This window comes from Patiria miniata, unplaced genomic scaffold (genome assembly GCF_015706575.1).
Source record: "Patiria miniata isolate m_02_andy unplaced genomic scaffold, ASM1570657v1 HiC_scaffold_3, whole genome shotgun sequence".
Lineage (NCBI taxonomy): Eukaryota > Metazoa > Echinodermata > Asteroidea > Valvatida > Asterinidae > Patiria > Patiria miniata.
Window position 1 is genome coordinate 32,044,009 of NW_024037069.1, and position 21,512 is coordinate 32,065,520.

The window sequence follows — 21,512 nt, forward strand, 5'->3', positions numbered from 1 at the left end:
GATATCATTATTTTGTGACTGCATTTGTCTCGTCATTTCTTGAATAATTATTATACTAAGGATTTGTTAAACCAAAGCGGGGAAATAAACACAAAGATGACTATATAGGACAGGTTGAGACGGCAAAGGAACATGTTGAGTTTAAAATATAGGAGGAAATTCCCTGCTAAACAGGGACAAATAAAGAATACTAGGTAAGCCTGCTTAATCTCACATCAGGCCAAGTCAGAGCGCATATTCAATTGATTTACAACGGATATTCACTGGCAGACGTTTCAAACATCTGTATGGGGCCAATTACACGGCGCTGCTAAGCAAAAAAAATGCTTAGCACAAAAAAGTATAGCTTATAAAAAATCCCACTTTCACGCGCTGCTCAGCACAAAAGTTGCTTAGCACAACAAAAGTCTGGCTTATAAAAGCAGGTTATCAGCCAAAACTCCATGTGATGTATAATGCTTGTGATTAGTATTCAACTGTTGTTTGCTTAGCATAAAAATCACGTGGAGTTTTGGCTGGTAATATGCTTTTATAAGCTAGACTTTGTTGTGCTAAGCAACTTTTTGTGCTTAGCAGCGCCGTGAAATTGGGCCCTGGTCTACACAATGACCCAGATTTAGCACATCAGTGCGGGGTAATCCTAAACGATAACACTGCCCCGCGCTCCGTACCGCAAACAGTCTTGTCAGTCAGTCAGAAAGTCAGTCAGCGAGATAGGAACAAAAAGGCTAGTAGCCTGGGCCCCAAGACGAACATAAATTGCTGAGCTAGAATTGAAACTAGATTTCATACCGAGGTAGAAGCGAAACCTACCTTTTAAAAATCCTCTCTGACGTTACAAAAACTTTAGGTATCAGTTACAAATTAATGGACATGCAAATCTGACATTTATGATGTCTAATAAGTTGTTCCACACTGGTTCATCAATAGTTCTCGTAGATTGAGCCGGAATCCAAGTAGGTTTGGATCACCTGGTAGCACAGTTGGTACTGAGCCTGAAATTAAGATCAAAACATAGGTATGAGTTGATTTCATTCATGTTCACATTTAAATATCACAATTACATGGTGACTGTCTTTAGTAAAAAAAAAAGGTCTTTGGTTTCTGGTATGGAGTGGTGCGGCGAAGCGTCTTTTTTTTTTTTTTACTTTTTTTTTTTCGTTAAATGTCGGCTGATGACTGCAAATGGTTCCTGACTAAATTTAGTGCAAAATGTATCGGAGCCCAGAGAGGCCACATAAAGTTTATACTCGACTGAACCCCATTGAAAACACGTTTAAATTGTGCAGCAGCAGGATTCCAGTCAAACCAGTGAGTTTGGCGGTTTTGAGACAGCATCTTAAATTGAAAAAAAATAACTTTTTCATTTTGCCGACGCGCATGGATACCACGACGCGCGTGCAGACCAGAAACCGGAGCCTTTTTTGGCCTTGGTATCCATTCATGAATTAAAGTATTGCTTCAGTTATAATAACCCCACTGTTTTGGCTACTGCTCTATTTTTTCACCAATGTTGAAGCAACAAAACATCTGATTTGGCCACGAACTAAGAACCCGATGCACACCAAGCCAATCAACAAGACAAGGTTTCGAAAAGTCCTTATACCACATCGCAAGATTCTGCTTAAAATCACCCATTACGCCCCGGTACGTAGGTGCAGTAATAATGACTTGACACGTACCAAAGTTTTGACCATCCCAGCCCGGGTGGTGCGGAGTTTCTTAATGGCTTGGAAGACGTCTACGTCTTTCTCCACTGCGAGTTGGTCCAGGAGTGTGAGTATGGCGCAGAATGTTCCGCTGCATCCAACACCGTCACTGAGACAAGAATGAACAGTTTGGTGAAAAAAAATAATTCAACTTGAATTGTTTGTATTAATTTAAAATGGTAGAAACACATGGAATATGATTTGTTCTATGTGAGTCATTCTGGTACTTCATAAGTACAACGAAAACATTTCATCGGTCTTCCTTTGTTTATACCTCTCATCGGTTTTATACACGTATACCAATTGAGGACTGTCCTCACTTTGTTTCATGGTCCCCAATCAGAAATGAATTATGGGTGTCGTCGATGAAGAACAGGAAAGCTGATGAAGAAACCTACAGGAATAAAGTTTAGTTCAGACTGTTCAGACAGAGGGGAAAAAGTTCAAGCTTTAACGACATTTCAGAGATCCCATGGATTAAAATATGCATACCTACAACCCCGGTCAAAATGGTTGGGGCACTTCCTGAGCCTGCCACGGTCACCCACTCCCCCGCTCTCCCAGTCAATGTTGTTCTCTCCAGCTGATAGAGCACACACCGCGTAATGAGAGACAACATTGAACGGGGGCCGGGGGGTTGGGGGCCCAGCGAGATTTGGCCAAGATTGCAGGTAAGGAAAGTGAAACTGCGCGGCTGCCACGGCTGACAACTATAGATTGTTTCTCCCTGTGAAGTACTTACATGCAGTGGACAGCGATGGGTCCATCAGGGTGGTCAGTCGTCCACATCTTAACAGCCTCCAGCACCTTGAGGAGACTAGACGGAGATCTTGGGACCTCTTTCCCAGGGGGCCATCCCAGGTATTGGATCTGACAGACGCTCTGAACCTCGTCATTCTATTTGTCAAAGTAATTGGTTGAACATATTGTTTGTTTTGCTTACTAGCAACAAAACCTACAGTATTTAATGGCAAAATCTGACATCTAATAATGATTCGTGTGCTTCGTGGGTATACAAACATGTACCAAAAGAACGAAATTTTAGGCATCGGACTGTTTCTAATGACATAATCTGTTTCGAATAAGCTGCAACTTATATACAATATTTAACAAACAACATTCGACTTATAGCTACGGTCACCCATTACTATAGAAATACCCAATCAAATCGAACGCACGTATAGTCGACAATAAGTGAACAAGTCTATTCGACCATTCGGGTTAGCCTACCTCAGATTGGTCATATCGCTGGTTACCAAAAAAATGCGGGCACTCAGCGTGATGCAGGGAGCCAGGACATGAACGTTCGAGCACAGTTCGACGCGGGATCCTGATTCTAAGTTAAAAGTTAGCGCGCAGGCGCAAGGTGCGTCACGAGTCAACGACAAATTGATGAATGGTCTTTGATAGAACTTTCTCATTTGCCTACCTTCCTAGCGGGATAGCTAACATCAAACTGCCGTATGATAATGTCCTCGCAATATCGGTCCTCATTCGTCAGTGTAACGGTCAGTGGTCCGAACTCCAAACTGTCCTTCTCTGGCCAATACTGGACAACGCTCTGGAAAAAAGAATAGCAAGAGTCACAAGAGATTTAGGCTTATGGGAGGAAAGTACAGTGCTTATCAGGCCCTCCAGCGATATCATTGGGATGGTAATGACGTATCCTATCAAAGAGCTTGTACTGTATATTCAACAGATGCATGCAGGTACCGTGTGGAATATCACCGTCTTTTGTGTTCGTTTAATTGCCATGTTCCTGACAAATTTTCAGCAAAAAGCCTTTTTTTAATAATTCATAAGTGTGGAAACAAAGCTACCCCTTGAAATATAAGGAATTGTATAGCCTATACCGGGTCATTGTCCATGGAATTGAGCACTACAATGCAAGATGCTTTGTAGTCAAACACCATCCTCCACATGTCACCCCGTGTGTTAGGCAGAGGTGCCTGGGTAGCTAGGTAGGCATGCTTGCTGTTATAACCCTGTTAGATAGAAGAACACAGACAATTAGGTTTCTATAACTCCAAGGGTATTACAATTTCTGCATAATAACTACGCTATATCAAATGTTTGCTAACAGTAACCATAATATATCAAGCTAATACTAAACGTTCCCTTATTAGTGTTACGTCATGGGTATGGGCACGATATGGGAGGGCGTTATAGTTAAGATGTACGTTTTTGAGAAGTTTAAGGGGAATCACTCTAGGGGTTGACGGGTGAGGTATGGATCAAAGTTGTTGTCGATATTGTATTGGCAAGTTTGTAAGACTTACATCCAGGAATGTAGCATTGATGTAGTTGGTACTTCTTTCGTCACCTTTTGTCATCAGATACGGTCGGGTGCTGTCTTCTGTTAGACAAACAGTTTCAATGAAAATTGTAAAATGCATGTCCTACAAGGCCTTGATATTTATAATCCAAAGTCAGTGTAGAAATAAACAAAACATTATAAGCATTCTACACTTGTCCTTCAAACGAATGCTTATTGGAATGTGGTTGGAGCACCAAATTTTGAAAAAAAGGCAACATCACAAGAAAAATAGTTCAACTTATGCTAAAGAGAAAACGAAAAATGTTTGCTGTCTTGAGCCAACAAGCTGACAAAACCCAAACAAATACAGGAAAAGTGTTTATACTTACTCACCAAAATCTGTTACTGTGGACCGAGAACACTGAACCTATATTCTCTAAAAATGAAATGAACTTTCAAGGAGTTTTGAAAATAGGTAGTAACAGTAACAGTGGGTTTGCATGTGCCAGTAATTATGTGCCTTTATTTTGGATACTGACTTACTTGGAATGCATTCTTTGAATCTGTTCTTATCAACGTTGGCGGCGCTTCTCCCTCCCATACACTGCTCCTCGCTCGGTGAGGCAGTGAATGACTCCAACATCTGTGAAGGTATCACAGAGAAAAAAATGGCAACCGATCAAAGATAATCAGCAGGGTTGAATAACTTACTCTGGGTCTATCTTCTTATCCGTCGTTACTTATTACTTCAGATTACACCTCATTTAGGGTTGATAAAGAAGTTTCAACCTCTCGGGCATTCAGGTTTGGGGCTGAACGGGCTGAAGTGATTTTTTTCCAGAGAAGGGTCTTCCCTTAAAAGTGAGCTGACAGCTTAACAAGTAAATCCTTAAATATAGTACCCCATTGCCCTCTAAAACCACAATCTTCTAAAGAAGTTATGACAAGAGTGTTTTACTATTATATTTAACCTTTAACCTTCTTAATAATAGCTCCATGGGTAGGACACCTGACTTTTATGTACGTTACTTTTAAGCCATCTTTGTCACGTCACTGTAAGGGTAATGTGGGAACTAAGATTCACTGCTGAGAAGGAAAACCTTCCCAAACCAAGTTTAAATGCCTTGTGTTTAAGACTTTTATCATGATCAACATGTTTCCGAAAGCATTTCAGACGACTTGCCTGGAACTGCGCCTCAATGCCAGTAGTCCCTGTCTTCTTGTCCCGTTTCTTGAGTTTAGCGTAGCTCTGATGGAAGCAATCAGCGCTGATGGCCGTGTTCTCTAACAGACTCGACTCCAACAGAGCATCGAAGATGAACTTGTATTGATCCTAGAAATACAAACGATGCAATATTGAGATGTTGCATACCATATGAACTCTTGTTGGTGTGAATTGTCACCTTCTAGTTTTAATTTACAAATCTGAAACTGGAAGTTTATCCGAAACCAAAGACTCACCAGAGTTTGCACCATAAGGAAGCGCTGATCCCTCATATCGCGTACAAACTTCAAGACATCGACTTGGCCCTCTGCCTCCGCCATCTCAAGCATGGAGTCCAAAGTAATGAAAATTCCTGTGCGGCCAACTCCAGCACTGAAGAAACGAGTACGACATAATCAAGTGTTTTAAACAATTTTCTCCACTCGAACTCAATGTGAAGTTTGAAGATATTCATTTGTGTTAAACTAATGTCCGAACGATGCTCGTAGAAAGGCTATGATAAAATTAAATAGATATAATCGGTACTTATAGTTTCATAAATGTTGGCTCATAAGTTTGATTCGAGAGAAATACATAACAGACTCATTTCTCTTAGTCGGGTCATCTTTACTGAGACTTAAGGTTGACTTCGATAGCAGAGAAAAGTGAACATGCCTTCGTGGAAGCTTTTTGAGAACTCAAAATACAAAGAGGTCACATAACGATACCTGCAGTGGACAACGATGGGTCCTTGTTGTGAAGCGTCTGTTGCTCGGACCCTTCTTACAAACTGAAGTAGCGGAAATGACTCTGGTGGTTTCATGTCTGGCCAGGTGGTGTAGTGGAACTGGGTTAACTCACGGTATTCACCCTCAGGCTCAGTGCTCTTTAAGATAAACAAATATTTTAATTTTGCACTACAAAAAAAAGGAAATCTATATTGAAAGAAGGGTGCGAATATCAGACGGTCACAAGTAAGTTTCTGCAATGTGTAAAATCTGGATAAATTCAGAAGAAGCGTTTAAAGCTTTAATTTGGGCAGATAGCGGCGGCATGTATTGCGTTATGTTAGCTTTACACGCAACAAAGTAAGCAACTTTAATCGAGTATCAGCAATTATGGTACGGAATATATGTAGGCTAGATAAAGCACAAACATGGTTTGGGCTTTTTTACAACGGGCATAGTGTTTTTAATGTAGGCCTAAACTGGATGGGATAAAAGAATGTCATGATTTGTACCTACCTTCGACAAGTGCAAAATTCTTTCAATGAAATTTGCGTGTTTTGTTTCGTCCACGTGACGGACGAACAGATCACCGTAGTTTGCGCTGCCCTCACTCGCTGGCCAGTATTGCTCGCATTTCCCCTGGACAAAGAGGAAAAAAGAGGTCAGAATAAAACCTAACCACGGAATGCTTGAAGATGAAATCGTTTGATTAAAAAAAAAGTGAAAATAATGATTACCTGTGTGAGTCTGGTATACAGCGGAGTAATAAATATAATTTCGGCAATTCGCGTCCTATACACATTGATATAAAAAAAAATTAGCGACAACTTTTTTTTTTTCAACGTGTGGACGGCGACTTTGTTTTTGTTTCCTTGTGTAGATGAGGGTATGATTTTTTGCATATAGATGGTGATTATGTTTGTTTTACCCTGTGTAGATGGTGGTTTATTTTGATCGTTTTTTTTTCATCGTGTATAGATGGTGATGAATTTTTTCACTGTAAAAAGATGGTATGCTGTATTTAGATGGCGGTACATTTTCACCATGTGGATGGCGAAGATTGGTAATGTCCTAGTTTTCTAGATTTGTTCGAGTGTTTGACCAAAAAAATGATATATAGGCGCAATTGTATGGCTTGTATGAACCACCTTTTTTTCGGCTCACAGACTTTAATGTCTGACCGGTTTCTTTTTATGAAACTTCGTACACGTATCTGATGTCGTATTATAATCTTACTATTAACTAGAAAAAACACGGAAAAGCAGGGACTGTATATGCATGTAAGAACGACATGGACCGGTTGAAGAAACGAAATAGATAGACCCATGCGTAGGCCAATCTCAAATCCAATTACCTTGCCATTTTCGATCAGGTTCGTCAGCATGACGATCTTTCCTACTCGTTCCTGCCACACCATGCGCCACATGTCCCGCACTGAAGCCTTGGTAGGACCTTTATCATATACAGAAACACTTATTTGAACAGTGTGACGTGCAAGGACGAATCTACTGCCTTTATAAATGCTAAGTGCCTTTGAATTTACTACAATATACCACCTCATGCTTATTAGAAAAGGGTGACATACAAGATTGAACGTCTATGATATAGGAAAGGGGCATGCAATTCTGAACAGTTTAATTCTATTCCAACTTTTGATGATGACAACCCACTCAAATAATTATAGGACATGATGCTGTTGAAAAAAATTACTTCAAAATCAGATATTTTTGTTTTTAGATCATTTAACATTATGTTTAGGGATCAAGCAGAAATATGTATATTGTTAGTTTCTGTGTATGTCTCTGCACTATATTTTTTTAAATAATTATATTTTTTTTACGAAATACTTACCCTGGCTGGCAATATACTTTGAGTCATGCTTGTAGCCCTATTGGATAGAAAAATATACACCAATAGCTTATATCACTTCTTTTGAAAAGGAAAAGTGTTGTGGTTAAATGGGCATCCTAACCATGAAAGATTGAAATGAAGACTTACATTGATGTAGGAGGCATTGATGTAATCTGATCGTGGGTTATCTTCAAGACACTCCAAGACCACGCGAGAATGGTCATCTGTCGAGACAAGATATTGCAATATTTTTAGGTCTAGTCCGCGAACATCTGGCATATTTGTTTTTAATATTAAATTAGAGTTTTGCCATAGGCGAAAGCTAGCGGGATCTGAAATTAGAGATATTTTAAATAATGGGTCCCCATTTTACTTCATTGATAGATTTTGGCAACAATCCCATGGTAAAATTCTCTAAAATGACAAAATGTAAAATATATACTGACGAAAAAGCGGTATATAGGCCCTGTTGATGATAAGCTTTGAATCGCCCAATCAAATGAACTCACATGCCAAGATGTTATTGTATCTATTATTCTTCTTGTTATGGTCCAGTTTGGCAACATTCCAAGGGTGGATAGATACACTTGGAATCGACTGGAAGAAATAGGAAAATAACATTATCAAAAAATCGCAGTTACGAAGACACGGATCTAAAAACAAAACCGTACGTACGTCTGACCAAAATAACAATTAATCTTGGTATTAAGAAAAGTCAAGAGACTCACTTCATAGTCTTGTTGGAATCCATTGATCTTCCCAGCTGTTCTACTTTTGATGTATTCAGCCAGGTGAGCCATGGCAACTGGGCCGGCTTGGGAGAAACTCGGGGATGTCTTTGCCGAAGCCTTCAGATTGGACTTGGTGGCAGGATTGACGTACGGTTTGGACTTCACGGGAGCCTTAGTGGATGTGGATGGACCAGATGCTGATGCTGAATCAGTTGATGTTGTGGATGGTCCCACTTTTGGCGAGATATCAACAGCTACTTGATCGGTTGACTTTGGTGGATTAGAAGATGACGCCACTGGTTCATGACCCTTTGTAGCGTATGGCTTGTAACCAGACGTAGATGGCAGATTCCTCAACTCAACTGAAATAATAAATGCCAGTTTCGTTTTCCGACCAAACATTCTCAAATTACTGAATTGCCGGGTTTTTTTAAGAGCTTTACGAAATTATCATCGTTTTAATGGTCTTGCTAGTCCTGTCTCTGCAGATGGGTTGCAATAAGACCTTTCTTATTAACAGAAGTTTCTTTTTAATTTGTATATTTACGTGCACATGCCCAAATTAATAATAGACAACCATACCTCCACCTTTGTCTCCTTTCCCATAAGTATCCTGGACACCATCGCCAGTGTTGTCCTTGCCCAGTGCCTTGGTCCTCTGTTGTCGTCGTTTCCTTTGATAGAAAATGCCAGAAACTCTTCATGGATTCTTAAAAGATCGCCTTGTATTTCATTTTTAGCAAGGGCGGATGCAGAACACAATTTTAGGGGGGCCAAAAAAATTTTTGGTCCCCCAAAAAAGTGGGTCAAAAAAATTACGGCGTGGGGTTCGGGGCCCGCTTAAGGGCCCGGAAACATTTTTGGATTCTAGATGCTCTGTGGTGCGATCTGAGGCAATTTCTGACCACTTTAACCAATGTTTTTTTGAGGAAAAGATGGTGGTGTACTCATTGCCTGCCTTTATTGCGATGTCACATAAAAAAAAAAAATGGTTTCGTTTTTTTTGGGGGGGGGGCCATGGCCCCCTTTAGCCCCCCCCCGGATCCGCCCTTGATTTTCAGTGCCTTGATTACGGTAACTTACTTGACTAAGACAGCTATCAGGAGAGCAAGAACCGCAACTACCAAGATGAAGACGACCACGCCCAAAAATGAGCCCACAGGACTACTCCCAGGCGGAGTAGGCGGAGCAGCATCGTCTTACGAAAGACAAATCAAACCAACTCGATTATTACATACACATAGTAATATGATGGGCCTGCGAAATAAAATTGCACCATTTCCAAAATAGGTAAAAAGCTTTGTTATGACGCATACAGGCTTCATGAATATAGTTTCCACACATTTTTGTTCTTTCAAATAGATTTTCAACAAATACAATATCTATGAGATTGACGAAGTCTTACGTTTCTTCGATTTACATTTCAAGAGCATAATTTGTTTATTTAAATTGGAAATACACCTTTGTCGTGATAGTTGAATAAACATTCAAGCTAACAGCAAAATAGGAATAGCAAAGTTACTGATTACTCTTTGAGTATTTTATACCTTTGGGAATCTCAAAATCTCCTTCCTTCCAGGGTCCTGGTCCTACACGCGTGAACGCCCACAGCCTGAAGGAGTAGGACGCCCCCTGTGACAGACCATCGACTTCAACAGACTCTGCCGTGGTGTCGGCTGTTTTTACCATGAACCCAGATGCGTCACGCAGCTCGTACGTGTAGCCTGTGATGTTACCGCCTCGTTTGCCGCAGGGAAGGGGATGCCAAGACACTCGAACGCTCTGATTGGATGGGAGCATTGTGTCGACTACCGGAGCAGCCAATGGCACTGTAAAGAAATGGATTTCGAAAGTGATACTTGCATTGTAATGAAAAGACTATCGTGTTCATGTATAGGTGTATATGGCATTGCAATGAAATGGATTTCAATATATTTTTTACGTGTTGTACTATCGAGTTAATTTGTTGCATTACATTGAAAAGGGTCATGAGATCATGCACAGGTACATACGCATAATTAGCTTATAATGTCACCTTGTCTGACAAAAGAAACGTTGCCTACTTGCTATCCATGAATAAGTACCCTGATTTGTACCACAGAAGTCTGTCTTTAGACAGAAAGCTAAGCTGCGCCCGAAGCTCCTGTCCAGATGTATTGTCTAGGCCGGCCATTGGCAATTACAACGACTAAGAAAGGTGCTGACAAGAGTCATAGCCGTAGCTCTGGAGGCCCGATTCAGACATTGCCGTAAGCTAGTCAGGGGTAAACCGCCCTCTTGCGTTTAAGTGCACTTACCTCCCTCGTCGGTCGTAACTGTCTTGCTCTTCCTGTATTTCGCGCCAGCATTATTTGCTGGTACGACTTGCACGTTGTACGTAGAGTAAGCATGCATTGATGTGAATTCGATGTCACTGCCATTTACAACTGTCTTATTTATAACGGCAAGATCGGTCCGTGGTTGGCACTGTTCCAAATTGAGAAGTTGGTAACTAACGCGATACGAGGTCACAGAGCAAGGGTTGTCCTCGTTCCCAGCAGTTGTCCAAGAGGTCCTGATTTCATTGGTTGAGGGATCGAGGTTAAAGGATTGGATTTCATCTGGAAAAGATGAAAAATCAAACTACATCATTAACAAAAAAATGATCTTCAGTAATATTTATTTTCAATGAGCAATGGTAAAACGCATGCTCCATTTTCCCTTCTTTTTTTTTCAAGAGAATCAAAAACTATAGCACTTTCGTACACCTGACCCATTCATCGAATGGGGGAAAAAATCAGCAAAATAGTTTTACGAGTTACCTATTACGACTGTATCTTGGTGTGTCCAGTTTGCCCACAGACCTGCTCCTATGCGAGTAAATGCTCGAACTCTGATTGAGTAAGTGGTACATGGTGATAAATCACGGAAGGTGACCGACAGCTTGGAGGTGTTACTCTTCTCGTTGGTTTTTCCTTCTTCTTGTGGTCTTGGCCCTGTGAATCTGTACTCGTAGTGCGTGATGTTGCCACGTCTACTGCCACAAGGGATGGGATCCCAGGAGAACGTGACGCTGTCATTGGTTGCAGTACCTCGGATTACCGGTGATGCAGATGGTACTGTAAGAGATCAAATTTACCAAATTTGTTTTTTCTTGGGAAATCGAGTTATCCCTAAATTGTACCCTAAATCAAGAAACTGAAGAAAACGTGTCACGGTCTTTTCAATTGGCAAAATTATGTTTGACGTTTCAGTTGATACACAGGCACGGTACAATTTAGGGTTAAAAACTATTCTAAAACCCGATGTGATCGACATCCATTTTGTAACTAAAGTTATAAAACAATATATAACACACCAATATAAAACACCGAACTTACCGTTTTCGTTAGTTACTATATCTTTGAAATTGCCTTCACCATGTCCAGCTTCATTGATTGGCGCGACATTTACTCTGTACTTTGAGTAATACGCAGGTAGGTGGAGAGTAGCGTGAGTGGTGTCGACCGTTCCTACATCTGTTATGATTGGTGGATTCTGCTTGGTGCATTGGTCCATCGTGATGAGCTCATATGTTACACTGTAAGATGTCGCAGGGCAGGGTCCTTCGGAGGAAGTCCAATGAACGTCAAATTCGTTTCGTTCACGTGAAGTGGCGCGGACGGATATAACTGATACATAGTCTGGAACTGTAACAAATTGAGGTATCACAATTGAACTTGTCTCCAGTTTTAATCAAGGAAATGAACTTTTAAATCACTTTTAAAAAAATCCTTTATTGTGCCTGTATGTTTTGCGGCTATTGACATAAAATAAGTGTGTGAGGTTTTTAAGAATCAAAACATACTTTATATAACTAATGTCTATATTTTAATTATACATATAAATTGGTACATGTTTATCTGTTCATGACTTCCAAAATATGTACTGTCATCATAGGCCTATATGTAAGCCAATTAGTGTCATACACCCACTTAATATTCACCTCTCCTGTTAAAAAAAAACTCGGAGATCATGAACGTACCGACAGTGCCCGTCCTTTGTGTTTGAGTAGACTGATTTGGACGTCCTGTGGTGTACCCCACACTGGTGTATGCCCTTACACTTAGAATGTAATTTGTACAGGGTCTTAATCCTGTGTGTTTCACTGACGTGGTTGAGACGTCTTCTTTAACTATCCCAACGGGCCTTCCAGTCAAACGTGTCCTGTAGCCAATAATGTTGCCACCTCTGCTCCCGCAAGGAATGGGGCTCCATGTCCACGTGATGCTATCAGTTGTTGCTGAACTGCTGATGAATGCAAGTGGAACCAGAGGATCTAGTAAATATAATAATTAATTCGAATACAGTATTAATTGAATGATGTCTAACAAAAGATGGATAAGGGAAATTCGTGCATTTGGCTAAGATTTTCCGCAGTAGGTTTTACTAATGGGGTTTGTACATCTTTGTTATTTTTATTTTTTAAGATTTCCAGTGCTGTCCCCGGAAAGCAGTTATTTGCGATAATGAAAAGAACATTTTACGGTTTGTGCAAAATGTATTATGAAGTTCAGTGTCCATGTAATTTGGACAATGTATGTGCGCACTGTATTTATACACAGATGGAAGAATACTCCTTCAATGAATTAGATGTCTTTCCAATTTTTGAAAACGCGCAATTCGTTTTAAAGAATAATTTCCCGTGGTAATATTGCAAAATATTATGTAATATTGCAATGTATCAAAAGAACAAACACAAATATGGACAAACAAACTTACAGGTTTCCCCAGTTGTTACTTGAAGGAATGATGTTGTACCGTTGCCGGCTTCGTTTCGCGGGGTGACAGACATGTTGTAAGTAGAGTACGCCTTCAGTCCTTGTAGAGTAACGCTTGTGTCAGTCGTATTCACTGAACCGCCGTATTGATGAACTTCAAGACACTGCTCCAGGTTTATGAGGTCAAAGGTCACCAGGTAGTCAGATGCAGGACAGGGGTGTTTTTGGCTGGTTCCCGGTGCTCCCCACGACAGACTTAAGGTGTTGTGACTGGTTCCCTTGTCTGTTAGTCCACCTACGGTATCAGGTACTACACAGCAAGAATATACGATTGTATCGTTAATAATGTGGTAATGTGTGTTTTGCTTACATTGTGTGTAGAAATGAATCCCAAAAAGTTTATCACAGAATACCCTTTTATGTTCTTCTCAAAACATCGCTCCCAAGAGCCAATTTCAAAGTGTTACCGAGATAACACAAAAAAGTTGTTTGATAAAGCAAAAAGGAATAAAGTACAGGAAGTGCATTAAATGGTTTGTCCGCGCGGTGAACAAACTGATAGGCATAATTAGGCTCTAGTGACCGGGAAATAAGTGTTAAGGGGAATTTTGGGGTGACATTGCATTTTCAGTACAAATATTATATTAACAATTTCCAACCATGTATCGTATACCTTTCCAAATAGGCGGAACAATCTGTTTAAAGCTGAATGGTCCGATGCCTTTGGTAGTTTCAGCAGCTACCTCAAATCCATACCCTGTACCGCATGGTGACAGGTGTACAGATACAGAGTCGCCTTCAGTCCATACTGCCTCGGCTTCATGCTCACCCTCGACTGTCCCGAACTTGTATGCGTAATTCACAATGATGTTGCCATTTGGACAATTCACAGGACGCCAACGGAACGTCCTTATCGAATCATTTTGGAATAAACTGAAGGATTGAACGCCACCTGGTGCCAGGGACTTCGTAGCAGGGTCTGAAAGGAATAATTTAAAAACAAAATCATAAAAAGAACAACTGATTTACATCAGAAGGACATTAAGCAAATAACCTCCGAAGTTCAACAAGCGAAATAATCTAAATCTGCTAAATATATACATGTTCATATGGTTGTTTATACATCAGCCCTAAAATTTTGAATTCCTGAATATTTCGGCATTTTGCCCTTGGTATGCGCTAAAGTAAAGGCCTTTGTTGCTAAATGTTACATCCATTGTAATGTGACGGTTACCTAATATTGTGGTACTGGTATTAACAAAACATCATGGGATCTGGTCAGGCCAGGGAACAAGACACTATTAGCAAAGAAAATCCCCTTCTTATTCTTATCAGAATCTATAGAAGAAGGAAGCAGTCTAGAGGTGTCAGCATCTTAACTTGCTAGGGAGCGCGCTGTTAAATAGAGTAAAATCACTGCATATCCGAACAAACTAATGATGTATGCATACAACAAAAGTAATTTTTCTGATGAAGAAATCCCTACTATGCCTGATTCAGTAGATTATGTCCGTTAATTTAAGCTGAAATTATACAAGTTTCTTTACTTTACTTAGAAGTTTACAAGTTTACAAGGTTCTTTACTTAGACAGGCGCTGATCAATCTAGTCCATTTTCTTTATTTATAAGTGAGAGTACTGTCTTACCCAAGAATTCTGTGCAGGTTGTACCGCACGATGCTATTCCATTATACGGAAGACAATTTTCTGCAATCAGAAGAAAACAATGCAATATGTGTTAGCAAAAGGAATGTTCCAGTAACTTTGTTCATAAAATCCGATGTAAATTGAGATATCTGTGTGTTCTGTTGAAAACCTTTTGATCGAGTGAGTAGACATTTAAGAAGTATCACATTCACAATCAGTTACTTCCTAATCCCAATGAATCATCCCTTGCCAGCAATAATGTGAAGTTTGGAAAACTCACCAATGCAGTGGAGCTTTTAAAATAAGGTTGAAAAATTCAATCGCAGTTAGACGTATGTGTGTTTTATTCATCGGATGGAAACATTTTACATTGACGTTTAATACCTTGGCAGTTCAGCCCTGTGAATCCTGGCGCGCAGTCTCCGAAGCACTCGCCCGTAGTTCTGTCGCACGCGACCCCGTCCATACAGTGACAAAGGCGACAGTCTTGTCCGTATGTGTCATCGTCACAAACTGAAACAAAACACCCGTATTGACATTCTGATACATGTGTTACATTCAAAGGATCTGACCTAGTGTTAATACATCATTATTGTTCATTACCTTGGCAGTTGATGCCTATGAATCCTAGGGCGCAGTCCCCGGGACACTCGCCCGTAGTTCTGTCGCACGCCACTCCGTTCATGCAGTGACATGTCTGTGCACAGTCTGCTCCGTAAACACCATCAGCACAAGCTACAATACAATTAGATTGCGTTCTACAGTTATGTTTGGGTTTATCAGTAATAGTTGTTTTAGAGAGTGCTCGTGTCCAACTGTTTACTAATCATACATGTATATTTCAGGGTTTTCTTAAATTAATTTTAATAATTATTGTGTTTACTGTTGTGAAACTATTATTGTCCCTCGTGATCATCTGAAAATCTGTCTCATTAAATATGGTTTTAAATATAATTATACGACTTCACATATTAAGCATGAGGGCCAAATCGAAGCCTTTCATATGGGCCGAAATTAAAGATTATGTCCGTTCGCTTCATTTAATTAGATTCCTTTCCCCTTACAAAGTTTCAAGTTGTATACTCTATTTCCAAACCGTGATTTTTTTGTTTGGCTGGGTTAGTCTCTATTATGTCCACCCTGCGAGCAAACTTGATTCTAATTGGATGGCGGGAACCAATCTACGTTATGAAAACTTTATTGTCGGGTTGCAAATAATTCAAAATTTGTAAAGTAGGCCTAACTATTTTAGCAACAAACTTAACGGTGGATTACGTGTCATTATCTTGTATTACTAGCCTAAAAAAAAAACATCTAGTATTTTTCTGTTGAAAGTTTAAAATAACAAGAACGAACAGAATATCTTTTAAAAAAATGCGTTAAGAAAACTGGCATATTCTTCTTACTTACTTTCATCGCAGTCGATTCCCTGGTACCCTGCAGCACACGAGCAGCCATACGGATCTGGTAAACAGAATAACATCCCTTCGCACGTAGTACCGCCTCCTAACTCAGGTGAGTCGCAGCGAAAACTGCCTGATTGCCCAAAACGGTTCGGGCCTTCAGCTGAAAACAGAGAAAACAGTTCCTGACAAGATTAACAATCCAGTTATTACTCTTCAAAACCTCTGCGAAGTCTCGTGATTTCATAATTGTGACTGACTTAGTTTTACACAGTTGTGTCACGTGTAAAAACGTAATTCACACACGTCCCATGCCACTTTGCCTGTAAAACTTTCAGCCGTGGGCCGTAAAACAATGGTCAGTTAACCCTTGGTTTACAAGCTATCCGCACTGGACTTAATTTGCTTAAGGTGACAACAGTCTCAATAAAGATGACATCAGTTTGATAGTTAAAAAAAAAAAAAGGTCCAATGCGCACACCGTCTAACTATAAAGATTATTCTAAAGACTCACGTATTCCGCAGAAATCGCCACTAAATCCAGGTGGGCAAATGCAGTCTCCACTCCGATCGTCACACACACCGCCATTGAAACAGACTGGACAATCTGCATGGCACAATGGCGGGTTCCATTTATTCCTTTTGCATCCTACGAAGTAAATATTAAAAAAAAAAATTAACATCACACCATTTATATTGAAATCGTACATCATCAATGGGATTCCAGCTTTCGGTTCATCTTCGGTTAAAAGTCAGTCACATACTTCAAGAAAATCGTTTGAAACTATTCATAAAATGGAAGTTGCTTCGGGGTGAGTGAATTTAATATTAGGTTTTGCCCGTCAAACCATTTGAAGGTGTCAAAAAGGCTTTTCAACTTTAAGTAATATTGTAATTAACCTGTATACCTCTGACAATCAACCGCATGAGTGCCTGGTTTCCATTGTTACGTTCCCCGCCAAAGTGGACCTCATAGATCCCACCAGTGTCATCATTGGCATTGATGAAATCAAAGTAAAGCTTTCCGAGTTTGTCCTGGAAGACTCCACCGCCATCCTTTTTCCATCGAGTGTCGGTGCGGGCTTGGTTTGTCGCAGTGACAGTCAGATTGCCAACACCGCCCGGGTATACCATCTGACCCAGTCGGGTAGGGATGAAGTCAGCTGTATAGTACAAAAAATACGATATTTAATGGCAGGTGTGTAGTGTCAGGTTGACGGGTAGTTTAAAAGTGTACTTTCGTCCGAAAATCTCCAAAATTTACTGTGTCACAGAAAAACTACACGTTTCCATCTACGGTGAGAAATTTGAGACAAAAACGATTGAGGCAAGTTGCAATTTATATATTTGTTGGGTATGATTAGAAACATGACTAACGCTCCAACGCGTTGGCGGGATATTAGAGACGAACTTTGTACCTGGAATCTGTAAGGTTTTATATGGTATGCTGTGTTAACGAACTTTTCAACGATTATCATTTCTTGGGAAATGCGTTTTGGATCCTAAACAGCCGCATTACGGAGGAAGTTCCCTTTAAGTCCCCCTGACACCTTACAAGTTGCCTAAGCTATAACATTTGCTGAAAGGAATGACGACTATGGAAATAAATCCTGAAAGTTTACTGACATTTCAAATTTCCAAATGGTGGGGTGGGGTTGGCTGAATGGGCACCATAAATGAAGATATATGGCGATGCTCATAAAACTTGTATGAAAATGTGTAGGCCTATTTCATGTCCGTCTACACAGTTTACACCCAATCAAAGAGGTTTGTATCCTAGACCTATAAGCTTCACTTTGATTTCAGAGTGCTTTTGGTGGTATTCCTTTTTTATTCACTTTTTATATCAATTACAACGAATGATTTTTTTTTGCATACATGGGCGATCCTTTGGCCTATCCTCCGCATATGTGTGACATAGCATAATGAAGAATAACCCCCACCTTTGAATTTTCACGTTATGTGCATCATGTTAAAGCGCAAAAGAATGGCTTTCCAATGATACCAAGTTTATTTCTGTGGCTTAGTTTATTTTTAAGATATGACGCAGCATTTTCAACAGTGTCCTGTTAAATTTTGCTAACCTCCTTTCGAGAAAAACGGCATTGAAAAAAACACGCATTTCACCACCAGCGGCAGTGAAAAACGTTCTTCAGTTTTTCCAGTTATGTGGGTAGTTTTTCCCCAACAAAAATGCATAGTATGAATCTTGGATACCTTGGCTACTCAAAAATACAAAACAATCAATATCGATTTTGACATAATTTTTCTAGAACGTCCGACTTCAGGCGTCGATTACGCAAAACAAGGTTTTGGGGGGCATTCCTCATTTTGCCTCAGCAGGTCACATATAGGCACACAGTGTTGTTCACAGCTACACAGCAATTTGCAGGAAATTTGAAGTGGGCGTATATACTTTGGCCTATCCCCCGGTCATAAAGGGCTATATCCTCCCCGTACCCCGGAATTAGACAATGTCCCTGATGTCCCACTCCGGCAAATCATTAATTTATCGTTTAAATTTTAATTTCGATTATTAAGAAAAATCATTAATTTATCGATTTGTTGTCGATCATTAAACAAAACTACCCCTCTGTATCCTTGCATTATGTATCCATGATGATATAAAAACCTACCTGTTTTGCTCATGATGACGGTACCAATGAGGACGTTTCCACTTCCTGCTATCATAGCATTACAGGCAAAGGCTCCAATCCTAGTCTTCCCTCCAGCCGCCGGCAATCGAAGAATAGAGATCTCATCTCCCTCTGATGACGAGGTTGGTTCATAACGGTGGCCTGAAGGTAGCCCTAACTGGTCGTTTATGTTATCGACGCTTGTGTACGTGTAAGTTGTTCGAGCGAAGGACAGCTCAGCATGACCGCTATGTAGATAGGCTGCGATGTAGGTCTCGTCACTGCCGATATCAATACGGGGCTTGGTGACACAGGTGAAATCGTCAAAGGTCAACTTGACTGAAATTGAACAATATAGAGAGAGAAATTCAAGGTGTAGTTGCATGAAATTAACGCAAACTTTCCCGGACATCATTTATTTTTCATTAATTACTAGGATAGAGAACATAAAGCAGCACAATCTACACCCACGTGCGTCGTTAGGGGGTTGTCTGACATCCCCATTATTCCTTATAGACCAGCTAAATCCTGTATATGTCCATTATGCCGCAACGTATAGTTTCAGTCTAATCTGACTTGTTGAATGGCGCCCTCATTGGTTAGTTGGTGTACAGCATCCCTCCCCACCCCCATCCAGACTTTATTTCCTGGCTACCTTCCAGCACGGAGTGGTCTGCACGAATGCACTTTTGTTGTCATCGGTCTACACCCAAATTCGATTTGTTCCAGCGGCGTCCGTGGCGATACCCAGTCATGTGATTATGTTGATCTGACCTATCACTCGATGCTGATATTCCCTGCATGTAAGCTTTGAAATATTGAGATAACTGTAGTCATGAAACAAGTGTTGTGGGTTCGAATCCTTTATACTTTGCTGGGAAAATCCTGCAGCAATTTACACTTTATCGACTCGCAAGTATTTTGTTATTGGATACTGTTATTTCATTGGTATAGAACAGCCCGGTTTCCAGTCAAAAAAAAATGATTGTCTCAAGTTATGAACAATAAATGTAAAATTACCGTGGCAGTTGATGCCTGTGAATCCTGGCGCGCAGTCTCCAGGACACTCGCCCGTAGTTCTGTTACACGAGACCCCATCCATGCAGTGACAAAAGCGACAGTCTTGTCCATATCTGCCATTGTCACAAGCTGGGACAAAAACAAGACACGGCAAGCCTTCTATAGTAATGCTGGTCACAGAGCACACAAATTACATCCACTTGATTAAGAATGGCTGAAATGTTCGTGGAAACATTTATAAATAACATACATTCCCCGTTCGTCACATGAAGACTTGAATTATTTCCAACACATACTCATACTAATACTAATACTAATTTGGGAGGCTAATCATCCTTACTCGCAGCTGGTATGCTGAATTGCGAAGGACGCGGCTACAACATGGTCGGGCCGCTGGCACGTAATTTAAGGCGCCTATGGATGCCGGCTACATCGACCCTATATGACCACGGAGCACAGCCAGAGATCGAAAGTGTTTGATTTTTACGGAGGGAGGAAAACCGGAGGGCCTGGAGAAAAACCCTCGTGGCACAGGAGAGAACCAACGCACAACTCTACTCACATGCGATCCGCGGCCAGGATTCGAACCGTAGGCACCTTGGTGAGAGGCGAGCGCTTTACGCACAAGCCACCAATGCCACCCTACATGTATCATGTACATAAAACTATCGGCGCTAGACTAATACACTAGATTCAACAAGACATTCATAAACATGAATAGGCCCAGGCAAGCATAAGAATGCGAGAAAAAAAAACAAAGACGACAAAATGATAATTACCTTGGCAGCGGATGCCTGTGAATCCTGGCGCGCAGTCTCCAGGACACTTGCCCGTAGTTCTGTTGCACGCAACCCCATCCATGCAGTGACAAAGGCGACAGTCTTGTCCATATCTGCCATTGTCACAAGCTGGGACAAAAGCAAGACACGGCAAGCCTTCTATAGTAAAGCTGGTCACAGAGCACCCAACTTATATCCAATCAATTCAGAATGGCTGAAAATTTTCATTTATTGGTAGCGTGATGAAAATAAATAACATACTTTCCCCGTTCAGATCACATGATGACTTGCATTATTTCCAACACATGTATCAGGTTAGTACATTAAACTATCGGCGCCAGAATAAATGTACACTAGATTCAACAACATACATTTACACGAATATGCCCATGCAGGCAAGCCTCGCAAAGCTTCTCTCAGATCAGTGTAGGGCTATGTCTTGTGTGACAATCAGTTAATTGTGGGGAATTAATGCGAAAGCAAACAAAGACGACGATATGATATTAGTAATTACCTTGACAGTTGGCCCCTGTGAATCCCGGCGCGCAGTCCCCAAAACACTTGCCCGTAGTTCTGTCGCAAGTGACCCCGTCCATGCAGTGACAGAGGCGACAGTCTTGTCCATATCTGTTAGTGTCACAGGCTGAAACAAAACACCCGTATTGACGTTCTGATACACGCGTTACAATCTGACCTAGTGTGAATACATCATAAATGCTCATTATGAACAAAAAAACAGATTGGTTAAACCCATCATTGATTGAAATAACTAACAATTGGTTAAATTGGTTGGACACATATTAGATAAT

General features: G+C 40.6%; 1 protein-coding gene across 1 annotated transcript in view; it reads right to left on the reverse strand.

The window, feature by feature from the left end:
• Positions 1-579: 579 nt before the first annotated feature.
• LOC119736693 (receptor-type tyrosine-protein phosphatase T-like) overlaps positions 580-21,512 on the reverse strand; it is a 31,323-nt gene continuing 10,390 nt past the window's right edge. The window contains 32 exon segments of the mRNA XM_038210708.1: positions 580-995; positions 1,683-1,818; positions 2,452-2,606; positions 3,139-3,270; positions 3,563-3,694; positions 3,989-4,065; positions 4,510-4,609; positions 5,150-5,299; positions 5,428-5,563; positions 5,899-6,056; positions 6,415-6,537; positions 7,253-7,350; positions 7,750-7,786; positions 7,897-7,973; positions 8,259-8,346; positions 8,478-8,842; positions 9,063-9,138; positions 9,554-9,678; positions 10,028-10,309; positions 10,778-11,080; positions 11,282-11,578; positions 11,840-12,148; positions 12,484-12,777; positions 13,221-13,529; positions 14,049-14,198; positions 14,866-14,925; positions 15,250-15,378; positions 15,469-15,600; positions 16,276-16,431; positions 16,783-16,917; positions 17,177-17,431; positions 18,905-19,243. Of these exon segments, the coding sequence (XP_038066636.1) occupies positions 924-995; positions 1,683-1,818; positions 2,452-2,606; positions 3,139-3,270; positions 3,563-3,694; positions 3,989-4,065; positions 4,510-4,609; positions 5,150-5,299; positions 5,428-5,563; positions 5,899-6,056; positions 6,415-6,537; positions 7,253-7,350; positions 7,750-7,786; positions 7,897-7,973; positions 8,259-8,346; positions 8,478-8,842; positions 9,063-9,138; positions 9,554-9,678; positions 10,028-10,309; positions 10,778-11,080; positions 11,282-11,578; positions 11,840-12,148; positions 12,484-12,777; positions 13,221-13,529; positions 14,049-14,198; positions 14,866-14,925; positions 15,250-15,378; positions 15,469-15,600; positions 16,276-16,431; positions 16,783-16,917; positions 17,177-17,431; positions 18,905-19,243 (5,387 nt within the window). The 3' untranslated portion in view covers positions 580-923.